Consider the following 20,712-nt stretch of genomic DNA (forward strand, 5'->3'; position numbering starts at 1 on the left):
ACCAGTAGACTAGTGACAATGCAACAGTGATTGATTGATCCATTATGATCCATTGTTGGGCACTTTGTCAGAAGCTTACAACTTATTTAGGTTAATCCCTTTAGCTCTTTGCAGGTTCATTGAAGCTTATTATGTGAAGAGTACACTGCTTGAGTGGATTCTTCAAGGGGACAACACAATGGGGAAAGTCAACAGTGAACAGTTATTAAAGGCTTTAGTACTCATCATGCTGGTCCATCTAGCAGTCATCTGGCATCAAGCTATGGCCCAAACTGGTAAGTGATTTTCTCTAAATTTGAGTTTCCAGACCAGACCATTATTTTAATAATAAATCTTAGACTGTGACTCGTGAGAGTGTGTCAGTGGAAGATAGGCCTACAGAGAGGGAGTGGAAACAGCCTTGAACAGTACATAAAAAAAAGACAAGATCTAAAAATTAGTAGCTATTTAAAACTGGCAGAGTGGGGGTTGTGCGATAAAGGACCGAGCTGAAGGCATAAAACGGCCGCAAACCTGCAAGGTTTTAAATAGCCGATTGTGACCCATCAACGCACTTCAATATTATCATGGATTAGTTGCACTTTTTGTTAAAAAATAAATAATGTTTGAAAGTCTGTAATTGTACATTGAGTACTTTACTGGTATGTAAACTGTGTCCCACGACCTTGCCAGTTTTAAACGTCCATTTAAGACCTTGTCACAACCCTTTTGTTCCCTTATTAACAAATGTAACAGTTTCAATTCGGAGTCAAACGTAGTGTCGAATACAGAGAACTTCTACTTAAAGTGCTAAGTCACAATTCCTGCTTCATTTTTGTTTAATGTAACCTTGCCTTAGCTGAGGAGTACAAAAACAACTACTGCAAAGTAGATTAAACCAAAATTTGGAAACAACTCTTTAAACTTTGTTTAATTTTGGCTGGTAACCTGTTTCTGCTTAGCAATACTATTATGTGCTTAGCAAGTTTGTGTTTTAACAGGCTAGATACAATCGGGCCTAGATGTGTGCAATCCAGATCTTCTAATAATTATACATTATTTGAAAACGCCTTCCATCATAGACATCACAAAGCGCTGTACAAGTTATTAACACAACATTACATTTACATGCAACATCTATAAAAATCATTCAGCCTTTTGTGTGTTGACAGGGAACAATTTTGTTCAGCAATTTTGTATAACAAAATATATTAACTGGAAAATTTTGCGCACAATGAATGCAGCCATTGAATAGCAAATGATGATTTTTGAGTAGCAACTCAGATATTTGTGGAGCATTGTGGAGCATCTTGCTCTGCTATATAATGGAGTTTGTTCACAGGTTCATCTTGTCCCTGTTCTTGACTGTGCTAGCTAGGGCCACCGTGTGTTCAAATTATTTTATTGTTATGAAAATTTAAAATGATATTTTAAATGTTTTTTTATAAAATAAAAATTGAAAGTAATGCGCAAATTCATATGGAAAACTAGCGCAACGATCTTTTCCCTGTTCTTGACTGTGCTAGCTAGGGCCACCGTGTGTTCAAATTTCTGTTTTTTTTTTTCAATGATAATTTTAAGTTATATTTTAAATGTTTTTTTTAAATAAAAATTGAAAGTAGTGCGCAAATTCATATGGAAAATTAGCGCAACGACATCCTCATTGTAGCCTTCAACACGTGAAACTTCATCGAGCAAACAGAGCTCTTTTGCCAAACTGTTTGCTGTTTAATCTACATGGTTATGCCATGGGCCTCAAATTCAGGGGACATAACTACAGCAGGGCTTGTAGCTCAAATTGTTTACAAAACCAGAATTAAGCTAACAAGACAAAAAACAGTTGGCACACTGGATACTATTTGAACAAGCACTAAAACATCTGCTACATAAGAGACCTCATTTGTCTTTATGGGTATACACTCCAGACTCAATCATGCATTGAGAGTTATAAACCATACTCAAATTCAACATTTTAACACCATGTATTATAATTGGCTCAACACCAAAATCACTGGCCTCTGGCCTGTGGTCCAGTGTCTCGACCCCTTTCAGTTTAAACTTTCAACTTTTCAGCCAGTTAATAAAAAGTAAAACTGAGTTGGATGAATCTCAGATCCCATGGGCAGATTCCTGAGTCTAAAAGTAAAACCCTAGCCCTCTGGATACTATTACAACTACACAGGGTTACTATTACATTTTACAACTACACATCTTGATACATTGTAGATGTTAGTTTTGCATCACATCGATATATTATTAACTCAGTACTTTCCTGAGTTCTGTGAAGAAACAAATAAATCACAGGCATATATCACTTGATTTGGATTCCAATTTTGAACCCAAGCCATTTGCATTGCTTGAGCGGTGACTGCTTTATATTCTGACATCCCTATGTTCCGACACCCCTATGTTCTGACACCCCTATGTTCCGACACCCCTATGTTCCGACAACTCAACCTATAATAACACCCCTATGTTCCGACACCCATTTATTCCGACAACCAAAACACCCCTATGTTCCGACACCCCTATGTTCCGACAACCTGCACCAATATTTTGTGTTAGCAATTTTCCAAGAAAAACGGTGCGAGTATAATATTTATATGAAAAGTGTTATTCTGCAACTTTGGTTTAGTAAGAAGGGCTGAGTAAATGGGGGGGGGGGGGAAGCTAAATGAACGCACCCATAAAGGCAATTAAGCAATCATTCACAAAATAAAATGAATGACTGTCACACAATGTAATAGTTACCCCTTCTAAAGGGTACTTTTAATTTTCAAAAATCTTCACGATATATCGTCATATCGGCGAGGTTTACCTGACGATATATCGCCAGTCAAAATGTTCAATATCGTCCAGGGTTAATGTAATTTAAGACTAGTCAGGGCTTTGAATGTTTATGAACAAATCCATTTAGACTGAAGGGTTTGTTGCTCAGCCAGTTCACTGGACCTGCATTCTAATATAAGACAGAATCAAAATGAGATTAAATAGTAGATAAACTGATTTTATTTGAGCAACACTAAAGATAAGTTTTATCTCTCTTTATGTGTATACTAAACACAATAATGCTCAACATAATTGACAGGCTATGCTTATCAGATTCAAAGTCAACATTTGAACATTATTTGTTTGTTATAAAGCTGTAAACTACACAGTGAAGTATTTTTCAATTATATAACCCGGAATGTGTGGGCTTTATATAGCCTGCATCCATTTTGGATCAGTTCCTGGTCACCTTTTTTGAAAAAAGTTTATTCAGATTTTTTTGGGGATTGAACTTCCTGGTGGCACTACTTTTCAATGTTTTCCTCCTCAGTCCAGCCCACTTAAACCCACCCTTGTTTCTGCACGTTTCGCCATGTCAATGGCTTTAAAGGGTATTTTTATGTACTTTTTCCTAACACAAAACACAATGTCCACGGATTTACATTAAACTTGCATAGGTTGAAGATTATGATAGTAAAAAGCTTCCCTTGAAATTCTACTTTACTTACTGAGGTTCGGCAGTTTTTGAGAAATGAGTAAAACAAATAATTTTCGTCTCAGTTTTAGCATGTAAAAATGTATTAACCAGTTATGCTATGGTTATGGTATAATCATAACTGGTTAAAGCCATTATACACTTTCGGTAAACAGTGTTGTCCAAGTCCCACACTTCGTGCACAACTTATATAAAATAACAAAGTAAACAAACCAGTGGAAATTTAGGCTCAGTCAGTCATGGAGTCGGGAGAAAATAACGGGAAAACCCACTCTTGTTTCCGCGCGTTTCGCCGTGTCATGACATGTGTTTAAAATAAATCCGTAATTCTCGAATTGATATTGTTTTAATGTTTTCTCAAAAAGTAAAGCATTTCATGGAATAATATTTCAAGAGAAGTCTTTCACCATTACCTTTTGTAATCCCTGTAAGTTATTTGTAAATCTGTGAACTTTTTTTTTTCTTGTACCAAAAGTGTAAGGACACTTTCGGTACAGAAACTTACAGGGTTTACAGAAGCTAATAGTGAAAGAATTCTCTTGAAATATTGATATATGAAATGCTTTACTTTTTGAGAAAAACATTAAAAAAGTATCAATTCTCGATTTTGAGAATTTTTGATTTATTTTAAATACATGTCATGGCACGGCGAAACGTGCAGAATCAAGGGTTGGTTTTCCCTGTAATTTTTTCCCGACTCCGATGACCGATTGAGCCTAAATTTTCACAGGTTTGTCATTTTTTTTTTTTTTTTAATATAAGTTGTGATACACAAAGTGTGGGCCCTGGACAATACTCTTAATTGAAAGTGTCCAATGGCTTCAAGAGCCTTTAGTCAGAATTAAATTTTCAGTGTGATCATCGACTGTTGGGCCATCGTGGTTGGTTTAGCAAAGTATTCCTTGCCTTCACCTATAGGACCCTGGTTGGAATCAGGCAGGGGACACAATATGGATCTGAGATTTCAGTTAGACCTGACTGCATGGGTTTCCCATTGAATAGACCTAAATTGGTTAGGGTTTGCCTTCCACATCTTAAACAGAAACTTCACTCCTTAGTGATGAAGTTTGCTTTTTTGAGAGTCTTATTCTTTCACAAAATTCACAACCAGAACAAATGAAATAGTTTACATTTGCTTTTTGTATAGAAAAAGGAATAAAATAGCCCCCACTGGTGGTTATGCATTTGTTTGCGACCATGACAACTGTGTCTTTGAACCTAGACAAGAAAGGGCATTGTCCATGTAGGTTCAGGGAAATAACTCACTATTCAATGCAATGTGTGCATTTATACCAGTATATGTTCATGTGCATATTAAGCATGATGATGAAAAGGAAGTAAATTTAACTGATAACTAGAGGGTAAACATTTTTAGAATATTTCTCTTTGAAAATAGTTTGTAAGGAATTTACCAAACTGCCAACCTGCATTATAACTTGATGGTTCGCTGAGAGGATTATAATATTTGAGTGTTTTCACTTGTTTTGTTGTGATGGTAGGCCTACTATACGTCATCATACCATAGAGCAATCATACCAAACAAACAAATCAAAAATTTTAGTTTGCTGGCCTCGCAAAAATGTGCACCAAGCTCGGTGTTTATGAGGGTCTTTTGGCTGAAACTTTGATTTGTGATTACGCCCAAAACCAAGAGTGTCAGCAAACTGAAATTTTGGGTTTAATCGTTTGATTTGAAGATGTATCACTCTAACATTCTATAAGAATATCTGACAACCCATGCATAACACCTCCCCCCAATTTGGTATAAAACGCTTACAAAGAATCTTTAAAAAAGGAGACACAAAAACAAACCCCAGTATACTCAACTTAGCTAAGCTGTGTGAAAAAAAAAATACACCAGTCAAGGGTTAGAATCCCTCTTGAGTGATTTGCCCATGGATTTTGTTTCACAGAACTCGGGAAAGTAGCATCCACTCTTAGGGTTATATAATAATACAGTGCTTAGAACACATTGATGTAAGGGTAAAAGTAAGTTATGTATTCCTTTATTCTGGATGCAATGTCTTTTAAACCGTTTACAGAAAGTTCCAAATTCTACTCCAATCGTTGATTGTTTGTTTGAGAATTTGAATTGTCCAGCTTATTGAGTGCCATATGTTTAATTGGCCTTGATGAGAGACAGAATGAGGCAGATGATTCTGGGTTGGATGCATGGATGTAAGCTTTTATCAAGTGTTCGTTATCATCAGGTATTTTTTAAGTGTAATAGTAAATAAATAGTAATAATAGTGGGTTTTTATATAGCGCTATATACACCATGTCTCAAAGCGCTTCCACATTTTTACCCCTGGTCACTGGGCCCTAAATCATTCCTTAAACCATCTCAGGTCCCTGGGGAGAACAGCCTATGCCGCTAAATATGTAGCGCACTAAGTTAATCAATCACAAGAACCAACTCTGCCCTCACAGGTACCCATTTACCCCTGGGTGGAGAGAAGCAATTAAGTGTCTTGCTCAAGGACACAAGTGTCACGACCGGGGTTCGAACCCACACTCTGCTGAACAGAAGCACCAGAGCTTGAGTTTGGTGCTCTTATCCGCTCGGCCACGACGTCCCCACTGCATGTATTTGACCCAAGCCTGATACATTTCACAGATTTTAATATGAGATTGAATTCAAATGTCTTGAATAAGATAAGTGGAAGTAGTTGTCTTGTCTGATTTTGTCAGATAGATATATCAATGGTTTAGAGGTTAAAGAATCCATGTTTTGTAATATAATTAGCAACAAATCAAGCCATTAGACGTGCATGCCATACTTGTGCTTTTACATTTTATTTTTTTAAGTAGCCCACAGGGCAGGTAAGCTGCCTTTTACTTGCCCACAGGAAGTTATGATAGGCCTACGTACCTCTTGTGTTTTTGGAAATTGAAGTGAAACAGATAACCTCAACATGTGTGCAAAACTGGAGTGTTTCTAAATAAACCGAAATTTAAGACAGTTTTGATGGCAGCTACTATATGTAAATTTCATACAATATAGAATGTATTTCAAATCTAATAAATTTGTGTTAACACATAAATAGCACTTTGCATTAGCACATAATGGTTTAATTCGTGTACAACATATAAAAAGCAGACACAATTAACATAACATCAATGTCAGCTTATATTTAATGAAAATGAGTCATGCTGTATCAACAAAGCAATTGAAGTAACATATGGAAATGTATGGAATAATCATGGACAAGCTGTAAAGGATACAGATTGTTTTCTTTGGATGAACTACGTCTGAGGAAGGTAATATCGTCGTGTGCCCGGCAAAAGGGCGTAAGGCCTTACGCCCTTTTGCCGGGAACATAAAGTAGTTCGTCCCAGTAACAAAAGGACGTAAGCAACAAAATGGCTCCTGACATGAAAAATATGTCATTTTTGTTTGTTCTTTTGCTAGAATTACCCTGAAGACATGTTTCCCCATGCAGAATTTAACCTTTCTAGAATGACTTTTGCATGGCAACAAATTTACCAAACTTTCCCGCTCATAATTCTTGAAACACAAATTTTAACATAAATTGCTTACGTCCTTCTGCCGGGAACTTTCCCTTACGTCCTTTTGCCGGGCACACGACGATATCATGTGGGATGTCCAGCTGTGACATGCTAGGATGCTAGTTAATCGATGGGGAGCTTCCTGGGCCCAATTTCATAGCGCTGCTTAGCGGCCGATTTTGTGGTGACAGTGCAACTTTTATTTCATAGCGCTGCTAACCGTAAGCAAAGGAAAAGGCATGCTAACCTTCCGGTGCTTACCGCATGAAAATAAATGATGTCACAATGCAAGTCCACGGTAAACACGTAATATGGCCGACCAATTTTTCTGCTAACCTGTGAAAAACGCTAAGGCTTAAGCAAATTTGTCTGCTACAGTAAGCATGCAAATTTGCTTACTGTTAAGCAGCGCTATGAAATTGGGCCCAGATTGAAACTACACAGCCCATGAATCTGTTGGGAAAGTCGATGGACAATTTATTGTTGATCTGGGCCCAATGTCATAGAGGTGCTTAGTAACCTTAGTGCTTAGAGGGTCTGTATACATTCGGTAATGACTCTGAAAAATAATGGTAAAAAAAAAATATGGTGAGAAGTACAAAAAAACTATGGATAGTAAAATGCATTATAAGAAACATTTTACTTTGAAGTAGGCTTAGTACACTACAGTCATGGAAATAGAATATGAGCGTTACTGCGGGTACATATTCCCTCTGGAGTTTATTAATTTATTTATGATTTATTTCTTTTTTAGCCTGGGGAGACCTCTCAGTGAAATACTTTTTTTCAGAGGTGCCCATCAACTACAAACACATTAAAAAGTTAAAATTGTATTAATATAAAAATATAGTTATAAAAACATATTGATTAAGAGCAATATTAAAAATAGAAGAAAAGCTAAATTTAAATAAAGACTACGGATATACGAAACAGCACAAACACTTTACAACAAGCAAAATATACAATTCGGCATTACCTCGGAAATACCTCCTTAATATTTCAATTTGTGGAACTGTGCATCTGACTATTGTGTTCAGCCAAGTTTCATTTGATTTGAATTCGGACACAAGAGCACAATATGATGACGTACTGCGCTTCCATACACACTGATGAATGCATGCTGCGTACGCAGTGAAAACGCTGGCGTATAAACCAGCCTGAATGGTGGGAGGGGTTTCAGGGTGGGGGGGGGGGAGGGCTCACCACTGTATGCATGGTATGTAACAACTCAAATTCTGTATAGTGCACTTGTAACACAAAGGTATTGGTTTCTATTTAGTTGTTTACTGTGTTTTATTTTGGTCTGAAATTTGGGGTAATTTTCCAATATTTTGTCAATGCCTACAATAATTAAACCCTAACCATCTCACATCTGTCTAGGATGTATCTGATTGCAGAGTTAAGAATTGACGGTCTTTAGAAAGAACATTTGGTGATAACTGTGCCACGCATACCAATTTTGTTCCAGTTACTGTGGTGTTGGGTTACATTAGAGTGGAAGAAAGACAATCAGTTAGGATGCTCGCACTCTAGACAAATCAATGACTCAAACACATGTTGGATCTGCTTTTTGTTATTGTAATTTTTAATGTCATGTCAAATTCAACATTTGGTTCTATCCCACCAGATGGCTTCGCTACCATGAAGACCCAACCAGCTGTCACAAGTCATCAAAATTCAACAGCTTCAACAACAAAGGTATCAGATTATAGGTGGATTAATCAACAATGCTGTTTAGCACAGTCTCCCTCTTCCTCAGCCTGCCTGTTTTTGTTTTTTGAAAGATACATTTTTAACGACCCTTACTCATACTAAACAAATTAGACCACATTTGTTTTTACTGTCATGACTGTAGCACACCCCCCAAAAAAACACCTGCAAAAAAGTGGCAACCGTCTTGAAAAATATACTAGGCGGTTTTTTTGGTAATAAAGTGTGGATGACCAGTTTTTAAACAAAAACAAGTAGATGTCTCTTGTGGCCTTTATGGTGGATGTGTGTGTGTGAGTGTATCAAATATCCAAAATGATTAAGTATGTTGTTTCGATGCAACTAGTGCTTTGGAAACCCCAACCCCCATGTGTGTAATTGTAATAGGAGACTTTTGGACAGTCCTTTTTTCACATTTCTCGCCAGTAATGCGCGTGCTCAGCCTTAGAAGAGCAATGCATGTGCGCGCATGCTCAGAGCCACAAAGGGACCTTTTATGTCTGCTGCTACCAGCTTTACAAAAGTCTCCAATTAATGCCAAAATCCTATGGTTTTTGTATTTTCTTTTAATTATTAAAATAAAATGTAAACTATATCCATCTTTTTGTGTGGGGAAAAAAATGAATGGACTATTTGGCATATTTGTTCAATATCAGAGCCTGATTTCATAAAGCTGCCTTAGCAGAAATATTGTTTAGCAGTTTTCTGCTAATCAGGAATGTGCAGGATAACAGTTACAAAATTTACTGATACGATTGGATAGTAAACTTATTATTATACTTTGGATAGTAAACTTATTCTGGTAAGGGTAATTTTGGTATGCTTAGCTACTTTTTGTGCTCAGCAGCTCTATATAATTTGGCCCAGGTGCTCAATAAATCACATCATTCCCAGCTAATACACTATGTTGCAAGAATAATTTGGATTGAAGTTTTTAAACTTTAAAAAGTGTGGTCATTAATTTTGATCATTTCACTCTTATAACTTTGTCATAAGGGCTCATTAAGGAGTCTTTATGTGAAGTTGATCACAACAATTCATACAAAACCAAACCTTTCAAACACATTGATTTTGTAGAAATTTAAAATCTTAACTTAGTTATCAAGTTTTCATTGATGAGAAATTGCTCAACAAAAAATAAAGTTGGTCAAAGTTTACTGACTTGACAGTTACACTTAATTTACCGACTCCACTTATACTTCCTCGATCTATATATCATTGTCTTTGTTTCATTCATAACAAGGTTGTCTGTCTTTGTTCCAGACAAAAAATGCAACAAGCACAGAACCATCAACTGCTACATTCTTGCCTGCAACAGAGTCAATGACTTCATTGTCTTCAAGTTCAAAAGAAACAATTGTTTTAACTTCTGACAGTTCTGAAATACTGCCTTCAACTAATTCGCCAACAGAAGAAGTAACAGAAGGAATGAAAACAGGTACTGAGAGTTTAGCAACAGGCATAACCCTAACATCAGACAATTTAGCAACCGATGATACCTCTTTTCAAGTTACTAGTGAGCTAACACAAACTGTACAAATGTCACCTCTAACTACTAATAAAAGTAAGCTATTAACAAGCACAGGAACCGCGACAGAGGAACAAACGGTAGTTGAGCTTACAACATTTGCCGATGTAACATTCCTAACAACAACTGGTGAGACTGCTACACAGGTTACTAATGAACTTACCCAAACCAGCACAATAACAAGTCTAACCTCTGATGTTACAAAACTAACAAACACAGAAGGCACAACATTGGAACCATCAACAGGAGAGCTAACTACAGTTGCAGATGTAACATTCCTAACAACAACTGATGAGACTGCTACACAGGTTACTAATGAGCTTACCCAAACCAGCACAATAACAAGTCTAACCTCTGATGTAACAAAACTAACAAACACAGAAGGCACAACATTGGAACCATCAACAGGAGAGCCAACTACAGTCGCAGATGTAACATTCCTAACAACTGTTGAGACTGCTACACAGGTTACTAATGAACTTACTCAAACCAGTACAATAACAAGTCTAACCTCTGATGTTACAAAACTAACAAACACAGAAGGCACAACATTGGAACCATCAACAGGAGAGCTAACTACAGTTGCAGATGTAACATTCCTAACAACAACTGGTGAGACTGCTACACAGGTTACTAATGAGCTTACCCAAACCAGTACAGTAACAAGTCTCATCTCTGATGTTACAAAACTAACAAACACAGAAGGCACAACATTGGAACCTGCGACAGGAGAGCCAACTACAGTTGCAGATGTAACATTCCTAACAACAACTGGTGAGACTGCTACACAGGTTACTAATGAGCTTACCCAAACCAGTACAATGTCAAGTCTAACCTCTGATGTTACAAAACTAACAAACACAGAAGGCACAACATTGGAACCTGCGACAGGAGAGCCAACTACAGTTGCAGATGTAACATTCCTAACAACAACTGGTGAGACTGCTACACAGGTTACTAATGAGCTTACCCAAACCAGTACAGTAACAAGTCTCATCTCTGATGTTACAAAACTAACAAACACAGAAGGCACAACATTGGAACCTGCGACAGGAGAGCCAACTACAGTTGCAGATGTAACATTCCTAATAACAACTGGTGAGACTGCTACACAGGTTACTAATGAACTTACTCAAACCAGTACAGTAACAAGTCTCATCTCTGATGTTACAAAACTAACAAACACAGAAGGCACAACATTGGAACCTGCGACAGGAGAGCCAACTACAGTTGCAGATGTAACATTCCTAACAACAACTGGTGAGACTGCTACACAGGTTACTAATGAGCTTACCCAAACCAGTACAATAACAAGTCTAACCTCTGATGTTACAAAACTAACAAACACAGAAGGCACAACATTGGAACCATCAACAGGAGAGCCAACTACAGTTGCAGATGTAACCTTCCTAACAACTGGTGAGACTGCTACACAGGTTACTAATGAGCTTACCCAAACCAGTACAATGACAAGTCTAACCTCTGATGTTACAAAACTAACAAACACAGAAGGCACAACATTGGAACCTTTGACAGGAGAGCTAACTACAGTTGCAGATGTAACATTCCTAGCAACTGATAAGACTGCTACACAGGTTACTAATGAGCTTACCCAAACCAGTACAATGACAAGTCTAATCTCTGATGTTACAAAACTAACAAACACAGAAGGCACAACATTGGAACCTGCGACAGGAGAGCTAACTACAGTTGCAGATGTAACATTCCTAACAACAACTGGTGAGACTGCTACACAGGTTACTAATGAGCTTACCCAAACCAGTACAATAACAAGTCTAACCTCTGATGTTACAAAACTAACAAACACAGAAGGCACAACATTGGAACCATCAACAGGAGAGCTAACTACAGTCGCAGATGTAACATTCCTAACAACAACTGATGAGACTGCTACACAGGTTACTAATGAGCTTACCCAAACCAGTACAATGTCAAGTCTAACCTCTGATGTTACAAAACTAACAAGCACAGAAGGCACAACCCCAGGCACTTCTACTGATGAGAATTCTTCCAATAAAACATCAGGTGCAACTGTTAATACAATGTCAACTTCAATTGAACACACAGTAACTACTGCGCCCAACACAACATCTGATGCTGCAACTTCTACTAGTACAGCTTTCTCCACTCCTGTGGAAGGCACTGTAACTGAAGCAGCAGCACCCAACACAACATCTGATGCTGTAACTTCTACTAGTACAGCTTTCTCCACTCCTGTGGAAGGCACTGTAACTAAAGCGACAACACTCAACACCACATCTGATGCTGTAACTTCTACTAGTACAGCCTTCACTCCTGTGGAAGGCACTTCAACTGAAGCAACAACACTCAACACAACATCTGATACTGCAACTTCTACTAGTGCAGCTTTCTCCACTCCTGTTGAAGCGAATGCAACTGAAGCAATAACACTCAACACAACATCTGGTATTGTAACTTCTACTAGTACAGCTTTCTCCACTCCTGTTGAAGCAAATGCAACTGAAGCAACAACACCCAACACAACATCTGATGTTGTAACTTCTACTAGTACAGCTTTCTCAACTCCAGTGGAAGGCACTGCAACTGAAGCAACAACACTCAACACAACATCTGATGCTGTGACTTCTACTAGTACAGCTTTCTCCACTCCTGTTGAAGCGAATGCAACTGAAGCAATAACACTCAACACAACATCTGGTATTGTAACTTCTACTAGTACAGCCTTCTCCACTCCTGTGGAAGGCACTGCAACTGAAGCAACAACACTCAACACAACATCTGATACTGCAACTTCTACTAGTGCAGCTTTCTCCACTCCTGTTGAAGCGAATGCAACTGAAGCAATAACACTCAACACAACATCTGGTATTGTAACTTCTACTAGTACAGCTTTCTCAACTCCTGTGGAAGGCACTGCAACTGAAGCAACAACACTCAACACAACATCTGATGCTGTGACTTCTACTAGTACAGCTTTCTCCACTCCTGTTGAAGCAGGTGCAACTGAAGCAACAACACCCAACACAACATCTGATGTTGTAACTTCTACTAGTACAGCTTTCTCAACTCCAGTGGAAGGCACTGCAACTGAAGCAACAACACTCAACACAACATCTGATGCTGCAACTTCTACTGGTACAGCTTTCTCCACTCCTGTTGAAGCAAATGCAACTGAAGCAACAACACTCAACACAACATCTGGTATTGTAACTTCTACTAGTACAGCCTTCTCCACTCCTGTGGAAGGCACTGCAACTGAAGCAACAACACTCAACACAACATCTGGTATTGTAACTTCTACTAGTACAGCTTTCTCCACTCCTGTGGAAGGCACTGCAACTGAAGCAACAACACTCAACACAACATTTGGTATTGTAACTTCTTCTGGTACAGCTTTCTCCACTCCTGTGGAAGGCACTGCAACTGAAGCAACAACACTCAACACAACATCTGATGCTGTGACTTCTACTAGTACAGCTTTCTCCACTCCTGTTGAAGCGAATGCAACTGAAGCAACAACACTCAACACAACATCTGGTATTGTAACTTCTACTAGTACAGCCTTCTCCACTCCTGTGGAAGACACTGCAACTGAAGCAACAACACTCAACACAACATCTGATGCTGCAACTTCTACTAGTACAGCTTTCTCCACTCCTGTTGAAGCGAATGCAACTGAAGCAATAACACTCAACACAACATCTGGTATTGTAACTTCTACTAGTACAGCTTTCTCCACTCCCGTGGAAGGCACTGCAACTGAAGCAACAACACTCAACACAATATCTGATGCTGTGACTTCTACTAGTACAGCTTTCTCCACTCCTGTGGAAGGCACTGCAACTGAAGCAACAACACTCAACACAACATCTGATGCTGTGACTTCTACTAGTACAGCTTTCTCCACTCCTGTGGAAGGCACTGCAACTGAAGCAACAACACTCAACACAACATCTGGTATTGTAACTTCTACTAGTACAGCTTTCTCCACTCCTGTGGAAGGCACTGTAACTGAAGTAACAACACTCAACACAACATCTGATGCTGTGACTTCTACTAGTACAGCTTTCTCCACTCCTGTGGAAGGCACTGCAACTGAAGCAACAACACCCAACACAACATCTGATGTTGTAACTTCTACTAATACAGCTTTCTCAACTCCAGTGGAAGGCACTGCAACTGAAGCAACAACACTCAACACAACTTCTGATGTTGTAACTTCTACTAGTACAGCTTTCTCCACTCCTGTGGAAGGCACTGTAACTGAAGTAACAACACCCAACACAACATCTGATGTTGTAACTTCTACTAATACAGCTTTCTCAACTCCAGTGGAAGGCACTGCAACTGAAGCAACAACACTCAACACAACATCTGATGCTGCAACTTCTACTGGTACAGCTTTCTCCACTCCTGTTGAAGCGAATGCAACTGAAGCAACAACACCCAACACAACATTTGATGCTTTAACTTCTACTAGTACAGCTTTCTCCACTCCTGTGGAAGGCACTGCAACTGAAGCAACAACACTCAACACAACATCTGGCATTGTAACTTCTACTAGTACAGCTTTCTCCACTCCTGTGGAAGGCACTGCAACTGAAGCAACAACACTCAACACAACATCTGGCATTGTAACTTCTACTAGTACAGCTTTCTCCACTCCTATGGAAGGCACTGCAACTGAAGCAACAACACTCAACACAACAGCTGATGCTGCAACTTCTACTAGTACAGCTTTTTCCACTCCTGTTGAAGCGAATGCAACTGAAGCAACAACACTCAACACAACATCTGGTATTGTAACTTCTACTAGTACAGCCTTCTCCACTCCTGTGGAAGGCACTGCAACTGAAGCAACAACACTCAACACAACATCTGGCATTGTAACTTCCAATAGTACAGCTTTCTCCACTCCTGTGGAAGGCACTGCAACTGAAGCAACAACACTCAACACAACAGCTGATGCTGCAACTTCTACTAGTACAGCTTTTTCCACTCCTGTTGAAGCGAATGCAACTGAAGCAATAACACTCAACACAACATCTGGTATTGTAACTTCTACTAGTACAGCTTTCTCCACTCCTGTGGAAGGCACTGCAACTGAAGCAACAACACTCAACACAACATCTGATGCTGTGACTTCTACTAGTACAGCTTTCTCCACTCCTGTTGAAGCGAATGCAACTGAAGCAACAACACTCAACACAACATCTGGTATTGTAACTTCTACTAGTACAGCCTTCTCCACTCCTGTGGAAGGCACTGCAACTGAAGCAACAACACTCAACACAACATCTGGCATTGTAACTTCCAATAGTACAGCTTTCTCCACTCCTGTGGAAGGCACTGCAACTGAAGCAACAACACTCGACACAACATCTGGTATTGTAACTTCTACTAGTACAGCTTTCTCCACTCCTGTGGAAGGCACTGCAACTGAAGCAACAACACTCAACACAACATCTGGCATTGTAACTTCTACTAGTACAGCTTTCTCCACTCCTGTGGAAGGCACTGTAACTGAAGCAACAACACTCAACACAACATCTGGTATTTTAACTTCTACTAGTACAGCTTTCTCCACTCCTGTGGAAGGCACTGCAACTGAAGCAACAACACTCAACACAACATCTGGCATTGTAACTTCTACTAGTACAGCTTTCTCCACTCCAGTGGAAGGCACTGCAACTGAAGCAACAACACTCAACACAACATCTGGTATTTTAACTTCTACTAGTACAGCTTTCTCCACTCCTGTGGAAGGCACTGCAACTGAAGCAACAACACCCAACACAACATCTGATGCTGTTACTTCTACTAGTACAGCTTTCTCCACTCCTGTTGAAGCTACTGCAACTAAAGTAACAACACCAAACACAACAGACAATGTCCTAACTTCTTCTAGTACAGTAATGCATTCTGTAGTTTCTTCAGCCGTACCAACTTCAGTTGACACAACTACAGCTGTTACAAGCATTCCTGAGACATCACATGCCACGCTCCCAACTTTAATATCAACTGATCCTTCTATACAAACTACTGAACAAATTGAAGAGACAACTTCAATACAAACATCACATTTAATAACAGTCACAACACCGGATATCACATCTAGTGCTGTAACTGTGACTGAAGTCGGAGTTACATCAGCTACAGTAAAACCAGAGATCACATCAGGATTTTCAACTCCAACGGCGGTGTCAACTACCGCTGAAATGACTTCTCCTGAATTAACACCAGCTTTGGCAACAACTGATATGTCTAGCGCCTTTACAACTACTGAAATATTATTAACAACGCCTGTTAAACGGACTAATGTAGTCTTAACAACTACTTCAGCCACATCCCAATCAGTAACAACAACAAAAGCAACCAGCCCCTCTGCATCAAGTGAGATTGTTAAAACCACCTCACAAATGGTCACAAGAGAACCTACCCAGACAGTCAAATTAACATCAGCTTCTGGACCCAAAACATCAAGTACATCAGTCTCTGCTGATAAAATACTTCGTTTAGAAGTTCTGGTGGATCTATCGCACGAGGTAAAGAGCCAGACTTTCATTGAGAAAATAGAAGGTGATCTTGAGCAACTGTACCTAATGGGGAAGGAAATATCCAATAGGAAACGGAGGTCATTGCTGGAAGACATTGTTGGTGCTGTCCACAGACTTGTGCAGAAAAGTAAAAGAGCCGTAGATCCTGATCCGTCAGTCACTATTAAAGTAAGTATCTATTTTTGGAGGATAAATTTGTGTGATTTACAGTGTTGTTAAAACTAGATTTTCTACTTGGTTAAAAAAAAACTTTGTGTTTAATTACTTCAATTACTTCCAAACACGCACATTTTTGTGCTTCAAGCTTCTTCCCGACAACACCTAGCCAAATAGCATGCCAGTTGTGTTGTGACACGCGGGTTTTATTTGCAAAAGAAAATCCATTATTGACCAGCTCTCTGGAATTCTCGTTGGAATTAAACAGCAACTACTTTGCCTTGGGGGTAATAGCTCTTACTGGGTTTTATAAACCAGCTGGGACATCTGTATACTTGTACAATTGCTTTTAGTAGTGCCCTGGTTCTTTATTTGGATGATTTGAGTAGGGTGGTTTTGCAAGGGTAATCCAGACCATGGATCTCAATGCAAACATTTCAAAGAGTGTAATTGTGTGAGTTTTTATATACTAGGCAAATGTGGAGTCGTCTACGTCTTTAAATTGATTTTATTTTGCTGGGAATTTTTTTTATTCTCTCCAAATGGTCTAAATCTAGTTTTGACTGGGCATTTAAAAGTGGCTCTGTCTTCACAAGGACATACCATGCTGATATCAGAATGGACAACTTTTAAAGTGTCTGAGGGTGTAAATGTGTGATTTTTTTTATGCTTTCTCACTCGCATGGTTTAAAGGGAGACGTTGCCTTGGATCGGGCGACTTGGTCTTTGAAAAGCTTTTGAAACCGTTTATTTTAAATGCATATGGGTAGAAAGATAATTCAAAAGTAGAATATAATGATCCACACAAACATGCCATGAAATTGCTCGGTTTTCCTTTTACGTCGCCAGTTAACATGGTCGACCATTTTATGGCCGACTGTGCAGTGCAATATGAGGCAAGTTGGTCTTGATCGTTGTATTCTACTTTTAAATTACCAATCAAACCATGTGCATTTCATGACAGTTTCAACTGATTTTTAAAGACCAACTCGACCAATCCAAGATAACTTGTTCCTTTAGAATACCAGCTATGGGGGGCAAATTTTGTTATTGATCCTTGGATTACTCATGATATGTTGTTTTGTTTGTAGGTAACCCATACCGATAGAGTAGAAAGGAATGTACAGATTGAATTTTATGTGGTTGAGAATGGGACTGTATTGGAGCCTAGTGTTGTGAGTCAGGTATACTCCACACTGAGTCTAGCAGCAATGAGTGCACAGTTGGGGTTCGAGGTAAGCCTATCCAGCATGCCATATTTTTGTATAATCAATAGCATAGCAGTTAAAGAAACACATTGCCTTGGATCGGTCGAGTTGGTCTTTAAAAAGCGTTCCTTAACCGTTTGTTATAAAATCGATATGGTTAGAAAGATGTTGTAAAAGTAGAATACAATGATCCACACAAATATCCCTTGAAATTGTACGATTTTCTTTTTACCTCGTCGACTAACACGCTCGGTCATTTATGGGAGTCAAATTTTGGACTCCCATAAATGGCCGACCGTGTTAGTTTGCGACGTAAAATGAAAACCGTGCAATTTTGAGTGATACTTGTGTGGATCATTATATTCTACTTTTAAAACATCTTGCTAACCATATGCATTTCATAACAAATGGTTTCAAAAGCTTTGTTTAGACCAACTCGACCGATCCAAGGCAATGTGTTCCTGTAAGGAAAATACCAAAACCTTATAATAAATGGGTAAGGAAAGATGATCTTTTTAGAGCTAACATTTAGCTTTTGTTTATATTAATTCTGTTTTTAGATTCAATCCAGTTATTCTGGTTTTGAATCCAAGGATTCTCAATCACGTTAAATTAATCACGTAACTATCCGAGAACCCCACTATACTAGCTAAGAGCCCCACTATCCAATATCCAAGAACCAAACTATACTGGCCAAAAACTCTAACATAATATCCAAGAACCTAACTATACTGGCCAAGAACCCCACTATACTAGCCAAGAACCCTACTATACTATCAAAGAACCGAACACTACTGGCTAAGAACCCCACTATACTATCAAAGAACCATGTTACCCTAGCCAAGAATGTCATAGCCAAGAACCTGATGGAGAGAAAAACAAAAAAAAGGAAGTTTCAGTTGTAGATTTGTCTTTACCTCTCCAACGGCTTCCAGCCAGTTGACCCAAAACTCGCTTTAGTTAATTACTTTTTCAATTTTATTGGTAAAACCCTCAAGGTTCTATCTTCAGACAGGTCCGATCAACATGGCCTATGACACTTTAGGCAGTATGAATTATGGGCTCAGAATCTCTAGTTAGAAAACACTGTCGACATATTGCTTGTGCACAAAAATACTGCAGTGTCAGTGTAGACACATACAATTTAACAGTAAAAAAAAAAAAAAAAAATTACACTCTGGAAAGATTACAAATGAGTAATCCAGGTTTCCTGATGGTCTACTGGCTGCATACCGGTATAGAGCATTTGGGTAAATCTGACAGGGCTGGGGCATCGCAGGGTTTCTGCATTAACTGGTAGAGCCATGGAACTATGTTGTATGTATTCTGTATTTAGTATTACACTACTTTGATTGATTTCAACAGGTGATAACTTCACCCCAACCCGTGGTCCCACCATCTTCTACAACCGTACAACCAACTGCCGATCACCCATATCCAATCCCTCCTACTGGTAGTGAAAACATCCTCCAGATGACACTCATTGTTCCCCAAGACGATGAAGTGTCTCAATCTGTTTTAAAGAACAATATCAAAAATGGTTTGGAGGTAGCTTATCTTGAGGGATTAAGCACAGTAGGAGGCAAGAGAAGAAAGAGAAGCATCTTAGATCATGCGGATTCCTTTGGCCTCAAGAAACCTCCAGTGGCACAAGACAAAGGCTTATATGATGATACTAAAGATTTAGTAGCTTCCAGTGATCTACGTTCTTCTCTTGGATATCTCAAAAATGATAACTGGAAATCATTTCAATCTGGACTGTGGAATCTACTCATTACGTCGGACAGAAACTTCAATAATATGAGAGTGCATAGTCGTCAAAGGCGGCAAACAGTGGATCCAAGTAATACAACGGAAGTGGTGGTGAGTTGTTAAAGGCAGTGGACACTATTTGTAATTTCTTAAAATAATTATTAGCATAAAAGCTTACTTGGTGCTTACTTGGCAGTGTCATACCCAAGCCTACATTCGTATGGACTGTGAAAGGGGTCACCCTGTTTCAGCCTTAGGAGTAGTTGGCAATGGCCTCTGGAAAAAATAATTGACGTTTCTCATCCTAACTCGAGATAGGATTAATCCTGGCGTTTCGTGAAATCGGTTGCAGGACTTAAACCAAACCCAGCTAATCAAAAGCACAAGACACTTCTACCTCAATAACATTTTTGTTTGCTCTTGCTAAATTTACACACAAACTAAGTTTTTGGTCAATCGCATTCGTGTACAGCATTTTCAGATTTTGCCTGCAAGACAAAAATCAGGAGAACCTCCAGATAAAGTAATAAGTGGTGGGTTGGAATCCCAACTGAGTAATTTGCCTGTGGGTTTAAGAGCATTTAGAGTGGTAAAGAGCATCAAATTGTAGTTTTGATGGTTAAGTCATTTGAGAGTGGGCTCGAATCCAGGCCACGGCACTTGTGTCCTTGAGCAAGATACTTTAATATGTAAGTGTTTCTCTTCACCCAGGGGTATACATATATCCTGTGAGGGTAGATGTTGATATTTTGTATGAAAAAGCATTTGGAGCACTGCGTTTGCCAATTACTTGTTGTATACTCCCCAACAGGGAAGCTCAGAAAG

The 20,712-nt window shown here is 38.9% G+C and overlaps 1 protein-coding gene across 2 annotated transcripts in view; it reads left to right on the forward strand.

Annotated features, from left to right (window-relative positions):
- The first annotated feature begins 218 nt into the window (after positions 1–218).
- LOC117305042 (serine-rich adhesin for platelets-like) overlaps positions 219–20,712 on the forward strand; it is a 53,888-nt gene continuing 33,394 nt past the window's right edge. The window contains exons 1-6 of one of the 2 annotated variants that reach the window (XM_033789747.1): positions 219–275; positions 8,601–8,671; positions 9,947–10,121; positions 12,300–16,939; positions 18,019–18,162; positions 19,501–19,998. In XM_033789747.1, coding sequence (XP_033645638.1) covers positions 227–275; positions 8,601–8,671; positions 9,947–10,121; positions 12,300–16,939; positions 18,019–18,162; positions 19,501–19,998 — 5,577 coding nt within the window. In that variant the 5' untranslated portion in view covers positions 219–226. Of the gene's footprint in view, positions 276–8,600; positions 8,672–9,946; positions 16,940–18,018; positions 18,163–19,500; positions 19,999–20,712 lie in introns of both variants that reach the window. The other variant, XM_033789746.1, reaches the window with a different exon arrangement.

The sequence above is a fragment of the Asterias rubens genome, chromosome 22, assembly GCF_902459465.1.
Source record: "Asterias rubens chromosome 22, eAstRub1.3, whole genome shotgun sequence".
Classification (NCBI taxonomy): Eukaryota; Metazoa; Echinodermata; class Asteroidea; order Forcipulatida; family Asteriidae; genus Asterias; species Asterias rubens.